The sequence below is a fragment of the Mchenga conophoros genome, linkage group LG17 (genome assembly GCF_057382185.1).
Source record: "Mchenga conophoros isolate Kocher_MC1m ecotype Shallow Benthic linkage group LG17, M_conophoros_male_GT1.1, whole genome shotgun sequence".
NCBI lineage: Eukaryota > Metazoa > Chordata > Actinopteri > Cichliformes > Cichlidae > Mchenga > Mchenga conophoros.
Genome location: NC_140542.1, coordinates 36,786,852 through 36,801,903, shown reverse-complemented (window position 1 = coordinate 36,801,903; position 15,052 = coordinate 36,786,852). Strand labels below are relative to the sequence as shown.

The 15,052-nt window shown below is 40.6% G+C and overlaps 1 protein-coding gene across 1 annotated transcript in view; it reads left to right on the top strand.

Annotated features, from left to right (window-relative positions):
* The window catches only part of LOC146555858 (copine-8), a 104,557-nt gene that overhangs the window by 40,012 nt on the left and 49,493 nt on the right, over positions 1–15,052 (top strand). The window contains exons 5-6 of the mRNA XM_085251261.1: positions 862–901; positions 6,181–6,257. Of these exons, the coding sequence (XP_085107387.1) occupies positions 862–901; positions 6,181–6,257 (117 nt within the window). The remainder of the gene's footprint in view (positions 1–861; positions 902–6,180; positions 6,258–15,052) is intronic.

The window sequence follows — 15,052 nt, the reverse complement described above, 5'->3', positions numbered from 1 at the left end:
AATTATGATAGTGCATTGTGTTCCACAGGGCTCACTGTGAAGTATAGTGCACTGATATATGTCTTTAATTTTACACTTCCCTAAACTGAGGCATATACCGATATCATTCTAAACAGCTAAAAAGATAAAAAGATAAAGCACGTCACATGTCCCACTGAGTTGAAATGGGACATTTTAAATATTGGTTATGCTTGGATTTGGATTAAAGGAGAATCCTGCCACACACAGAATATACTGTACATCACCTTTAACATCCATGTGAGGTAACAAAATTGCCTAGCATTTCTCCCCCACTGTATTACCCAGCAGAGGCCAATCCATATTTAGTGGTGGGTGAAATGACCTGAGCTGTGAAATGACCTCAGATTGCTGAGTGAATGGGTCGCCTGATTGCCTCCCATTCTTCAGAGCTGGAGGGGCTATTTCTGGAGAAGTTTGTCTCGCTGCAAATATTGTGTGTTTAAGAGGTTGCCAGGTGAAACTGAGGATTGAGAGTTGTGAGTACTGTTCAGACGTGTGTGACAGTAATGAAAATAGATGAAAACAAACGAGGACAGACTTCTTCACCTAGCAAGTCAGTAGTTCATCGTTTCTGTTTCAGTCGTTCACACGTATGGCCTCGCAGATATACTTGTGACTGCCAATTAGTCCATTTAGTGTCATTTTAATAGAGGATGACTGTGATCCTGCAATGTTGGGAAGTGAATTCCCAGAGCCTCCGCTGAGATTCTGCGTGACAAGATGCTTAACCCCATTACTGATTTACCCTCTCTGTAATCCCTTTTGTGTTCCCAGCCGAGCTCCTGTCACCCTCCATCACTCTCTAATGCATTCACAGTGTGTTTTTGTTTTTTTCTGCAGGTATGATGTCGATTCGAAGAGTGCCAACCTGTCGAAACACGTGAGTGCTTGTGTATTGTTTTGTGTTTTTGTGAACGTAAATGCTGACCATATCATTACCTGTCATTAGACTCTTTCCAACCACATAAGAGTACTCCGGTCATTAGTCTGCTGACTTGTGGTGTGTTCAGGACACACTTGAATAAATAATAAATAAAGGCAAATGTGTGTCAGTGCAAATCGAATGTATTTAGAATTCATGAAATTGTCAGCTAGAGTTGTATGATTCAATTTCAACTTCGTTTGGTCTGAATATATCTTTATGCCGAACAAATGTAGCCCTTATGTTAGGTACAGCTTGCTCGGACATGGAGCTTTAATTCTTAGTGGCATAAATTAAACAATTCCTCACAGATTTTATTCCATATTGACATAACAGCATCACACTGTTGCTGCAGATCCATAATGCAAATCTCCCATTTCACCACATCCCCAAGGTGCTCTATTGGATTGAGATCTGATGACTGTAGAGGCCATTTGAGTACAATGTACTTATTGTAATGTTCAATAAACCAGTTTGAGGTAATCTGAGCTTTGTGATATGGTGTATTATCCTGCTGGTAGCAGCCATCAGAAAATTGGTACGCTGTGGTCATAAGTGTTGCTGGATGGCCAAGGTCAGCAACGGTACTCAGGCTATGGAGTTGAAATGGTGCTCGGTAAATACTAAGGGGTTCACAGGGTGCCAGAAAAATATCCCCCACACCATTATATCACAAGCACAGGATGAACTGTTTATACAGGGCAGGATGGAGCCATGCTTTCATGTTGTTTATGCCAGATTTTGAGCCTGCCATGTAAAACTCACAACAGATAACAAGACTCATCAGACCAGGCAATGTTTCTGAAACACTCACATCTGGAACCAACTACTGTGCAACTTTTAAAGTCACTTAAATCATCTGTATTCCCCCTTCATATGTTTACTTTGACCAAGTCTACACATCTAAATGCATTGAATTTCTGCTGATTACATCTTTACCTTAAGTAGCAGTTGAACAGGTGTGCCCAGGAAAGTGACAGTTGAATGCATAACAAAAAAACACAAAAACATCAAAGGTTTTAAGAGATGGCTGTCTACATGGACCAAAGTCTATAAATAAGAATATAAGGTGACAAGAGAATTGGCATTAAAAATCTTGATATTCGCGTATTCAGATGTGTGTGTGTGCACATTTTTTTTTCTGTCGGAGGGTTCTTCCTGTTAAAAGGGAGTTTTTTTTTCTCCTTTTTCACTCAGTGTCCATAACACACGTTGCTGTGTTTGTCACACTTGCATGTTTCAGAACAGATTCGATGAAGCACATTTGGGTTATGCTGCAAGACAATGATCCAAAATAGACCAAGTCCACCTCTGAATGACTCAAAGGAGTAAATGAACTGGTTCTTAAATAGCACTTTTCTACTCTACCTGAGCACTCAAAGTGCTTTATACACCTTAGCTCCTTCATCCATTTTATACAAGCACTTTTTTTCTATGCTTAAGTGCTTTCTAACATTCACGCTCCTATGGTTGCATCGGTGAGTGGCATGGAGTTCAGTATCTTGCCCAAGGATATTTGGCATGCAGATGGAGCAGCCAGGGATTGAACCACCAACCTTCTGATCAGTGGGTTACCTGTTCTAACCCTTGAGTTCCCCGCTCAAACTCTCCAACTCGACTGAACGGAAGAGTAGACCACAATTTCTCCAACTCACTGACAGTTAACGCTTGATTGCATTCCTTGCTGGGGTGGGTGGCACAACCTGTTATCAGGTTTAGGGCGTAATTAGTCTTTCACATATGGCCAGGTAAGTTGGAATTGTTTTCTTCTCATAATAAATAAAATAATAATAAAAAAACAATTTCGTATTTTCTGTTATGATCCTTTTCTGATATTTAAATTTGTTTGATGATCTGAAACATTTAAGTGTGACAAACATGAAAAAAAATCTAAGAAATCAAGAAGGAGGGGGATAGTTTTTAACTGAACTTTATATTAGGAACTCGTCAGTCCAGTAATGTAGAATAGTTGAGCATTTTAAAAGTAGATCTCATGTTGTAAAGTTTATAAAAGGTTATCCAAAGTCTTTACTTCGATTTAACCAAATATTTGTTTTCTCCAACTGTAACCAAGCAGCAGGTGAAAGCAGACCACAGTCTTACACACTCTAAACGACTCTTTTGTTTCAGACTGTACTTTTTGGAAAGTGTGTTTGCTTTTCAACCTTCACTCACTTGACTTTTGTGTCAACGTCTACCTCTGAGCACAGCTGCAAACAGCCAATGCTGCTTTTCCCCAAGGTGAAACACTGGAGCCATTAGTTCTTATCATTGCATGGCGTTTAGTATCCAGCTCAACAAGTCTGCCTGCGTAGCATATTACAGACACACCCTTTATGGTGATGTAAAAAAACAAGAAGAAATAATGGTAGCATTTTTGTACACTTCAAATGGAGCATTGTGTACTAAACTCCATCTAAATGCCAACATGTCCTCTGTTCTATTTGATTAAGAATAACAAATGCCTGAGGACACGTGGACTGCTTTCTCCCTCTAGCAACACTGTTGTCAAAATGATCTATTTTCTTCTTTTATGGTATTTCTTCAGCCCAGTTATAAGCCAATACAAGTAAATATAATAGCTGTAATTGGAACCTTTGTGGAGGCATTGTAGCCAGGCTTATATTTCACCTTCACTAAGGCCCCATGCACCTGTTGACTGCTGTGCGTTATCATTATGTGGCCTCCGGCTAAATAGGCGCAAATGGAAGTACAACAGTCACACTGATTTTAATGCAGAGCCACAGTAATCGTGTTTTATGTTTTGACCTTTAAAAAAAAACCCAAAACCATATACTTTATCACTTACTGTTTTGCCGAACATCGTTTCTAAAATTGATTGCTCACATTTATAAAGACTGCAAATGTACTGCTGGCGTTTATATGACAAGTGTATGAAATAAAAGGAGATAAATTGGGTGCTACAGTGCAAAACACAGTCTCCAATGCAGGTTTAGTCTCTTAATATTTCCCTTCAGGATATTTCTTTTCTTATTTTATTGGGTTTGATGTCTCTCTGGATGCAATCATTTCCTCTTGTGATGCCCCTAGCTGTTTCTTTTTTCTTTTCCTCTTTTTATCCTCTTTCATTGCCATACCCTTGTTCTCTCACTCTTCTCTTTTCCCTCCGTGCTCTGGATTTGCTCCCCCTTGGCTCACTCGTTTGAAATCAATAATCTCATACAGGCAGAGACAGCAGCCTTGGTGTGGCTCCTATGGGGGAAGCCGGGGAGTTAACCCATTAGATGGTGTTTTAACATTGGGAGCTGTAGGCTGCGGACTCAGCTGGGACCTGGGTGAGAACTAGTGTGGCATATAGAAGGAAAAGCAGAAAGAGTAAGGATGAAAATAAAACACTCAATGTTGGTTTTTATCCATATATCTGGGTCGTTCCATATGACATTAACCAAATTTGAAACATGTTCCCTGAAAAATAGGGTGTCTTTTGTACAGTAAGTGCAGTATATTCACATCGTGTGCTTTTTGATTGGCTTTTTTTAATGTAAGAGGTAGCTACTAAAAATGTCTGGGCTAAAAGAAATATATTTAATATTTAGGCTTTGGTTTAAAAATCATAACAAATAGCCAGGTTTCAGATGTTTCAATAGTAAAACTGCACTAGTACCACATCTGCAATGTGGTACTAGCAGAAACAAGCACTGGTACTCTTCATTGCTGTAATCTGCTTTCTGATCATTTACAATAAATAGTTTAAATATAAACTGCAGGTAAAGAATTTCAAGCTTCACATCACCAGATGGAAAAGCATGTGTCCTTCTTTTAAACAAGATCTTTTAGCTGTGATTCCTTCTTTGTCAGGACAGAGGCAGATTTCTCTGTGCAATGATCCATCAGCAAAACATCCCCTTCTCATTTGTTTTGAGCTGTTTTCTAATTATTATCTAACATAGTATTTTACTGGCTTACTGCCTGAAATTAGCTATTATGGTATGTTTCCTCTTTCCTATGTTTTTTTTTATATAAACATGCGTTGTGTTTTTTATTGTAAAACCACCGATTGTGTATCGATAAGAAATCAAGAAACATGAAAGCCCACAGTGACAGTTGAGCCTATAATGCAACAGAGTTTCAAGCCTAAAGCTTTTAAACATCAGGAAACTTCCAGAATTAAATAGCTAATAGTGAATTCCCTCTAGTTATCTTCCAATACTGCAGGTGATAAAACTGGTCATAACACAGTCTTGTCAAATTGTATATATGAGCTTTAAAAAGCTATGAGATACCCCCCAAAATGATTATAATCCTTTTGAAGATGTAGATTTAGATTCATCTGCTCACATTCCCTCGTTCTTTGGATCTCATAAAATAGTTCATTTCTTTCTGTAAAAGTGCTGAAAGGTGCTACACCCACACAGCTATTTTTCTCATTAAATATTTTTCTTGCTCATGCTGTTATATATTTAGCCATTAGTTGCATATAGCCAGTTCTCAGATGGACCTCATGTAGGCAGCAGACACAGTTGCTAGGTAATTTGTGGATTTACGGGTTCACCTCTACATGGTGGATGGAAATTATTATCATCATTATTATTTTGGTCTAATTTCGGCACACGTTTCCACCAAAACAAATATGTTCATAGCAGACTGACACTGTGTGGCTGCAGGAATGTAATTGTGATGAGATAGATGGGAAGAGATAAAGCTGAGAGGCTAATCAATGGACCAAAGAGAATCCGATATGTTAGTGGTGCTTGGAGCTGCTCTGGTCAAATATTAGAGATACTATCTAACAAAGACAAATGATCTAACCCCCAGTTAAAGACCCATGAAGAAGGCATGTTTCTATAATCCTTATTTAAATATATTTATATGGGAGAAATTAGGGTTTTATGGGTGTCATGTTTTCTGAAGGCTGGTCATTTTTGACACTGAAAAGCAACTTATTGTTTTAAATCCATGAGGTTTCTAGGATGCGGCGGGTGCACTCACGTCTCTGGCTCTCTCAGCATCAGCTCTAAAGCTTCAATATGTGAAGGCAGTTTAATTTCCCAAGGAAGTGGAGGAGCACACTGGGGCAGGTGTGAGGGCTGGTGGGAGGAAGGCTCAGTTTCTTCTTGCTAATATGATCTATCAAAGGTGAAGGTAGTGGTATTTGAAAAGACTTGGGCCTTTGGGGGTGGACTCTGTATTGATCAGCAGGTCAGGTTTGGGAGTAATGCAATGTCTGATTGACAAAAAACATGTGTCGGCTCACTTCTTTCTCCTTGACTCTGCAGGACTTTCTCGGACAAGCCCACTGTACTCTGGGAGAGATAGTCGGATCGTTGGGCAGTCGCTTGGAAAAACCTCTTGGGTGAGTAGGAGCTCAGATAGCTGTAGCAGAAAAAGGTGTGCAGACATCTCAATGAGTATCTGATCAAAAGTCGCATGAACTGCAGGTGCACTAGCAGAGTTATATCCACAGTCTGCAAATTTTAGTCAGGCCTGATGATAGTTGCATCAGCCCAGATTCACAAAAACACCATAAAGATGTTTTTATCAGAGAGAAATGGAGAAATGACATATTTAGCTTGAAATTTTGACTCTTCAAACTAGATGAGCGAGAGCAAATCTTTGTCTCTTCACATTATATTTCCCTGGGCTAATTTGCTAATTTTTTAAATACATTGTTGATTATTGACAGCCACAGTGGCTTATTGATTACCGCTGTCACATTAACAAATAAACCTGCATTGTTTTTATTCGTCCTCGTGTTATCGTTATTGTATTTGTAAGCAGCTAATTCAGTCTTGTTGTGGTTCTTTATCACTCTTGTCCACAATGCTGCTCTAGTGGCCTCCTCTTATTTACATATTTTCTCTCTCATGAGAAAGCCCACTTGGCTTTCTCTCAATTGAGTCTCTTTAATCCAATTAGCTTGTTCATTTGAAGCCTCGATGAGCCTTTAGATCTGCAAAGAGCGTTGTTAAGGGGAGAAATAACAGGGAACATTGTCAAGAACCTGGCAACCTGTGTGTGTGTGTGTGTGCTTACTGCATATCTCCTCTTCACGTCAAAGCAAAACTGTCATCCTGTTGAGTAGGAATCGCCATGGTGATTGCAGAGGCAGGTTTCCCATGGAGAGGGAAGGAAGGAAAGCGTGCACGTCTTTGGAGTGGTCCACACATATAGTTCAGTTGTATTTCTCTTGATTATTTACATTTGCACGCACACAAAAATGTTTGCTTGGCTATATTTCTGGGTACAAGATGAGCCCCTTAAAATAATCTTACCTCAGAAGAAACTCTTAACCCTCAAACAATCTTATGAAGTGGTTTAAGAAACTAGCCGCAATAAAAGTTCTAATTTTTCTCAAATGTCCTTGTGGCATGAATGACGGACCTGACCAGGGGGCCCACCTCATCACCAGCGACGGTGACGAGCTGGGTCCGGGGGCCGACCGCGGGTCCAGCGGTGGACGTGACGAGCTGGGGCTCGCAGGCGGCTTGGCAGGCGACCATACAGCCACACAGGACCACACAGCATCTTGACCTCTGGCGGAACTGAGGCAGGTCAAGACAGCGTACTGGCCTCTGGTGAGGACGCCTCTGGACTGGACGGCATGGCGACCTCCGAGTCAGGCAGAACAGTTCCTCCCCGCACGCTGTCCACCAGCTCTGGCAGAACAGTTCCTCCCGCACTCTGATCCCCGACTCTTTCTGGGCAGGTCGCTTCGGGGTGCGGACCTCCGGCTTGTTATGAGCAAGTCCAGACGGCATACTGACCTCCGACTCAGCCTGGGCAGGTCCCTCCCGCGCGCTGACCTCCATGAACACGTGGGGGTCAGCCAGGAACCGAATCAAGCTGCCAGATTCATTATCAGCTGCATCCCACGCTCGGACCGGTCCTGCAGCTGTTCCGCCTGGCCACCTGCTCCCTCTGCATGGCTGCGAACTCGCCCACCATTCGGGCCAGCGCCTCCACTACTGGCCCAGTTGTGGTTCCGCCATGCCGTCTCCTGGGTTTCGGCACCACTGTGGCATGAATGACAGACCCGACTACATAGTTCACACGTTTAACACTTTTTATTCCGGTTGCTGTTCTCTAACAGACGGCCGCAGCTTTTCAGCTGTGTCCCACACACAACAACAACAACCCCAACCTCAGGTCCCAGCACGTTCTATACAGGGGAGGCGTGATGAGCTGATGGAGCTCCGGTGTGTCAGCCTCCCCTGCAGCTGCGCCACGAATGGATGTGTATATTGGAAAATATTCAGCGCCTGTTCTTTTGCAAACATGTTGTTAAAACCGGTTGAGGAATAGAGATGTTACTCCTCCTTCTTTGTTTTGCTACTCGAGTACATCAAATGCAAAGTGTGCCTTGGTTATCACAAAAGCAGTTTGTGGAAGAAAAGTTAAATTATGGGGTGTGAATTGAGTTCTTTCTTTGATATTCAGGGCTGTGTAAAATGTGGAGGTTGGTTGCTTTAGGTCCTGAAGACGTTCACTCTCCGTATGTTGTGCCACGCTTCTGCAAATATATGCAGATGAGAAAAAAGCAAAACAATCAACGCTGAATGAAACAGGTTTGTTACATTCACATGTGCGACCAATATCGACCGTTTATAAGAGGTCAAGAGTGATTTGGTGCAGAATGAGGAAAACTCAACTTTCATTAAAAATGAAGGGGCAGGACACACAGCTGTTCTCTGGCTCTGGAGGTTGTGTCAGTATTTATATATGTGCGTGGGTGTAAGCGACAGTCAGGCATACACCTGCAGCCTGACATGACAGGCGGAGGACGTGGGGGCGGGGCTTAACAATTTTAACATATTGCATTGTTCAGTGTAACTCCAGTGGGCATTTAGGAGTGTGTGCACGTGGGTGTGTGAGAGAGACACTTAGAGTAACCAGCAACAAGAAGCAAAACGCATCATCAAGTGCAGCAATGGTGAGGCACATGGTTAACGTAGCATTCAGCTAACTTAGCACTATCCACCCGCCATATTGCAAACAGCTGAAACAGATGAACTGTGTAGGTGCAGCTTCTGCTTGTGTGCAAACAGACACATTTGGAAGTTTAGTACACGTTTACATTATCAAGAGAGGATAATATATCTCTAAAGAGAGCTCCAAACCTTAATTAATAATGAATACATTTAATCAGTGACCATAAGCAGACAACATGCCTTTTTTCCTCCTTCTTTAGAGTTTCCCTAACTCAACGTATATGTGCTAGAGTTATCATAAAATATAATTACTGTAATAATAATGATTGTAGCTTTACACTAGAACCATCAGGAGGGGTCACTTTAACAGCAGTAATGGCAAAAGCGTAATTTCTTGAATAAGTCACGTTCATTTTCATCTATTTCTTCTAATTTTAAGAGCAGACAAAACAAGTATTTAAGATTAATATTTATGGGTTTTATTATTTAGATCTTAAAGTTAAAATGCACATTTGAGTAAACTAATAAAGCGTACAAAAAAAACTTCGAACAACTATTTCCTTGCCTAAGATTTCATAACAATATGAAAAGCAAAAATGAATTTGGGGTAACGTGTGGTATTAGACGGTATAAAACGCGCTCACTGTGAAACAGATTGAACAGCTGATTGCCTACATTTTAAAGCTGACCTCACTGCTGGCTACAAAAACATAAGAAAGACATTTTAAATAATTAATGTAAAAGTAGGTCAAAGTTTATCACCTCTGCCTCTCACGAACGTCCACTCTGCTGCGCCTCAGTCAGTTTCTGATTATTGGACAACCTACCCTAACTAATGAGCCTCCCGCTACCCTCCTAACAAACCTCATTTCCTGGTTCTCAGACCTCGTGTGCCCTTCTCCTTACAATATGATACACTTTGACATGAGTGCTCTGACTTAAATTTCATTACCAGGTCACATGTAAACAAACTGATGCATACTGGGGTAAATTGTCCAAAGATATTATGCAGCACTGTCTCTCCTTGCTCCAAATTCATGCCGTAAACACTTCAAGAGATGCCCATTATTAGAAAAATGTTACCTCTAATTTCAAGGCAAGGCAAAGGCAAATTTATTTGTATAGCACAATTCAACAACAAGGTGATTCAAAGTGCTTTACAGAGACATTAGAAACAAAAACAAATAAAAAGCATGATTTAAAATTGATTAAAACAAGCAAACAAACAAACTAACTAAACACACACATTTCACACCTGTTCGCGCGATCTGAACCCTTATCGTAAGGGGAGCTACCAGTCCTTCTGTGGACGAGCTACTTTCTATTTTAAATTCCCTGAATTTAAAATACTCTCTAGACCCAGTCTAGACCCAGCTGGGGAGCTACCCAGAGCTCTAAACCCACTTAACAAACAAACAAACAAACAAACAAAACAGTATATAAAATCAAAACAGATAAAATCAGAACAGTAGATAAAATCAGTAGTTAAATGTAAGTTTTGAAATTTAAGCTTAAAAGTGTGGATTTGGTGCTTTATTCAAATGCAGCTGAGAACAGGTGAGTCTTCAACCTGGATTTAAATAAACTGAGTGTTTCAGCTGATCTGAGGCTTTCTGGGAGTTTGTTCCAGATGTAAGGAGCATAAAAGCTGAATGCAGCTTCTCCGTGTCTGGTTCTGACTCTGGGAACTGATAAAAGACCAGATCCAGATGACCTGAGGGATCTGGAAGGTTCATACTGGGTCAGGAGGTCACTGATGTATTTTGGTCCTAAACCATTCAGAGCTTTATAGGCCAGCATCAGAACTTTAAAGTCTATCCTCTGACGGACAGGCAGCCAGTGTAAAGACCTCAGAGCTGGACTGATGTGGGCCACTTTTTTGGGCTTAGTGAGGACTCGAGCAGCAGAGTTCTGAATGAGCTGTAGTTGTCTGACTGATTTTTTAGGTAGACCTGTAAAGATGCTGTTACAGTAATCAAGCCTACTAAAGATGAATGCATGGACTAGTTTTTCCAGGTCCTGTTGAGACATCAGATCTTTTATCCTTGAAATATTCTTGAGGTGATAGTAAGCTGATTTTGTTATTGTCTTAATGTGTTTAGGTCTAAGTTTAGGTCTGCATCCATCACTACACCCAAATTTCTCGCCTGGTTTGTGGTTTTTAGATGTATAGATTGAAGTTCTCTGGTGACCTGTAATCGTTTTTCTTTGGCGCCAAAGACTATTACCTCAGTTTTGTTTTTGTTTAGTTGGAGAAAATTGTGGCACAACCAGTCATTGATTTCCTCAATGCATTTACCAAGAGCCTGTACAGGGCCTCGGTCTCCTGGTGACATTGTGATATATATTTGTGTGTCATCTGCATAGCTGTGGTAGTTTATTTTGTTGTTCTTTATAATATAATTTCAATAAAACAAAAGCAATTTAATGGAAAAGCTTGACATTTCCAAAAAGATTCTAATTTGCTTTCTTGCCAGGGGCCTCTGGAGAATATTTACACAAGTCTCGCATTTGCATTACAGCAAATCTGAAGCTACAGCCACTAGACGGTACATGCTGTCGTACCAGTGAAATGTGATAGAAGTATTTTTATGGAAGCAGTTTATGCTTTTTTGAAGAACATTTTAATCTATGAGTATTAAATGCTGCTAGTATTTCTTTCTTTCTTTATGTATTTTACTTTAGCACTTGCAGAATTTATCCGGTGTAGCAGAACTTCTTGGCACACTGTGCTCGATAGACAGCAAAGATTGTTGTGGCATCCAGAAGGAATGCGGGTCTCCCTTCACCATGTGTGACTCTGCAGTTAACACTTTGTCCTTCTGCTTCCTGGGAACCATCATCATCCAGGACCTTGAGTCGTCAGTAGTCTCAGCAAAAGCCCAGCAGAGACTGAAGAAGTTCAACCTGCCAAAGTCAATAATGGTGCACTTTTACACCCCCGTAATTGAGTCTATGCTCACATCCTGTGCCACCATGTGGTACCCTGCTTTAACTGCGAAGCAAAGGGCAGACTGCAGACCATCATCCTCTCTGCTGAGAGCTGCTGCCTGTTCTCTGTACAGGACCTGCACACCTCCAAGACACGGAGCAGGAAACATTATGGCTGATCTCTCCCACCTCGGACATCGTGTTTTTGAGATATATCCTGCCGCCCATCTTAGCCAAAACCTCTCACCACAAAAACACTTTGTTTTCAGCTGCAGCTCTGGCCTTATTAATGATGCCCGAGGCCTCTGCTGGCACAGACTCTATCCGACCTATGGCCAGTCTGTGAACACTCATCTAAGATTGTTACATTAATACAATGTCTGTATTCTTAATTGTTGCACTTACACATTAATGCTCTATTCGTGCCAAGGACATTTCCAGTCGGCGTCTCGCACTTTATTTTTAAAACTCTACATCTCTTTTGTATTTTCTAATGTTTTTTTTATTGTTATTGCATTTTGACTTTTTGTTTTTAATTCACTTTAGTTTCACAGCTTCCACAGTGGATTTTCTTATTTCACTTTAGTTTTTATTGTTTGAACATGTTTTTTGTTTATTTTTTTTATCACTTTCACTGTTTCATTTTGTGTCTTTTTCATTATTATTGTATGAAGGACATATGATATAAAAACCCAGTAGGTGTCATGTGACGTTATGTGGTAGGCAGGTTTAGGACCCAAAGGATGGAGGGCAGGGGATTCATGAGTACGCCACACAATGAGCATTTATTGCTTGTTGGTCTCAAATAGCAAATTCCAAAGTGGTTTTTTATTTGTTTTCCTCAAAGTAATTCCAAAGTAATCCAGTAGGAAACAGAATTAGGGAAACACTGAGGCACACACAGTACCATAGAATGAGGCACGACGCAACAACGAAGACAACTGAGGACTTAAACACCCACATTAAATAAGGACAGGTGAAGACACCTGGGGGACAGAATCCAACTAACAAACCAAGGATAGCAAAACTCAACAAACACACATGGGACAAGAGACTATCAAAATAAGAAAAGAAACAAACACACACACACAAACAAGACAGAGACCCAGACAGCCATAGGGACAGACTGGAGAAACAGACAGGGACCACTGAAGGGAACAATAAACATAGCTGGAATGGGAAACGACGGGAAATGACTAAACTAGTGACAGATCCACATATATGATCTTAACAAGGAAACAGAAATGGAGGCTTGAAATGTAAACACTGAGATGGGACACATACAGATGCAGAGGATGACGACTGAATATCACATAACCGAGAAGAACCAGAAAATAAAAAGATTACTAAGGTACAACATGAAGTAACAAAACCTGGAATCACAAGCAGACCATTACTTAGAGAATACGGGGGAAACATGATCATTATAACGAGGAATGAAACAAAACCCAATAAACCAGAATCGAACTCAGAGCAGAGAAACTAAAACCAGAATCACTAGATGACCACAAAACTGACACAAAGGGACTAGAGACCAGTGTTGGTCAAGTTACTTGAAAATTAGTTACCAGTTACGCAGTAAAGCAATAGACCTGTTATCCCAATTCTATTTGTTGCCACTATGCATCATATAAAAGTGAATCAAATGAACTAAATGAGAAACAAAACTTTGGAATATCAGTTTATAGAAAAACCAGGAAATACATAAAGTAACGAAAAAACTCAAAACACTGGGACTTTATAAACCCAGGGGACCTAACAATATCTGCATTTCTCTAAATGTCAAACTCTTTCATAATATGGCAAAGATATTATAGATCATGTCAGGCTTATTTGGACTTAGAAGTTTCATTCGATTTACTTAAAATTTAATTTTCTTTATATTAAACAGGAGTTACATGTTGAAGCCAGTAAATCCCTCAATAGCTTTTTCTGACCTTTAACTCCATAAATTAATGAGTCTGTTAGTCTTATTGTTGGATAAAATTAGCCTGAGACCACCCCTGATTTCATAAATATCATGACTTTATTACTAATACCATTTTCATTTGAAGCACTGATCCTGTTGCTTCCTGAATATTTTTGAATAATCAACAAGGCAGTTTTCTCACTTTGTACTTTTTTTCCTTCCCCTTTGCTCTTTTCTTTCCAGAACTCTCTATTTCTGTCTTGCTCACACACTTGCTCATGCTCTTTTTGACACTTTTGTTCCCTCAAACAAGATCTCGGCGTTCATTGTAAGTGGGAAGAGGGTCATAGAGAAGCCCCGTGGAACTATAGAAGAGCCAAGTAGTCTACAATTTTAAATACAAGTGAACCAAGACACACACACACTCAGAGGCTGATAGCTGTGAATACAAGCCTGATTGTAAGCATTTGTAAGAAAGGACAAAAGAAAGTGTATCTGCCTTTGGTGTCACATGGATTTGATGTCAGTGTGCCTTTTGTTAAGCAGAATTATAGTTATGAGCTTTCTTTTCAATGACAGTGCGTGCGCGACTGTGTTTCTTTGCGTGTCGGGGCATGACCAAGAATAGGCAGATCCTGATGTTTTTATAATGACAACTGATGTCTCATTCAGATAGTCCACCTTCGCCGGGAATATAATGAAAAGCACAGCACAGAAGTGGCCCAGTCTTAATTAGCTGTCTCTTGCCAGACACTGATTGCATATCCGTGTGTCTTGATTAGAGGATTCACAGCGTTTCCTCACACACAGACGCACTCACACGCATGCAGGAAGACGCAGAAGAAGAGATGCTCCTGGCGTGCCTTTCAGCTTAGGTGTTTTTGATAAACTAAAAAAGAGGAACGTGGTTTGGAGCACGATGATGAGCTCAGAGATGTGTATTCATTTAAACACAGACTGTTTTGTGTTGCTTTACTTGATTTCAGGAAACACGAGCATCAGTATACGCTGTCGTTTCACCCTATTGTGCTAATTTGTCATTTTCGTACATATCGTCCCGGAGGAGTTTGAGCTTCCAACTCTATATCACATCTGTCACACACGTGTGTCTGTGCATGTATGCGTTTGTATGTAAGGCACAACTGTGGGATACGTTATTCATCTATTGTAACTATGCAATCCTTTCGATTGCCACCTGCGCATTATTTTATTTCTGTCAGAATAATGATTGCAGCTTTCTGAAAAATAGTGGAGCGAGAGCAGGCATTTAGGAAAATAACGAGCATGGGAATCCAATTCGATGTCCCGCCGGAGGGGACCTAGCTCGGAAGAGTTGTCATAGCGACACCGATCAATACACATCAGTGTCTCATGTGTATT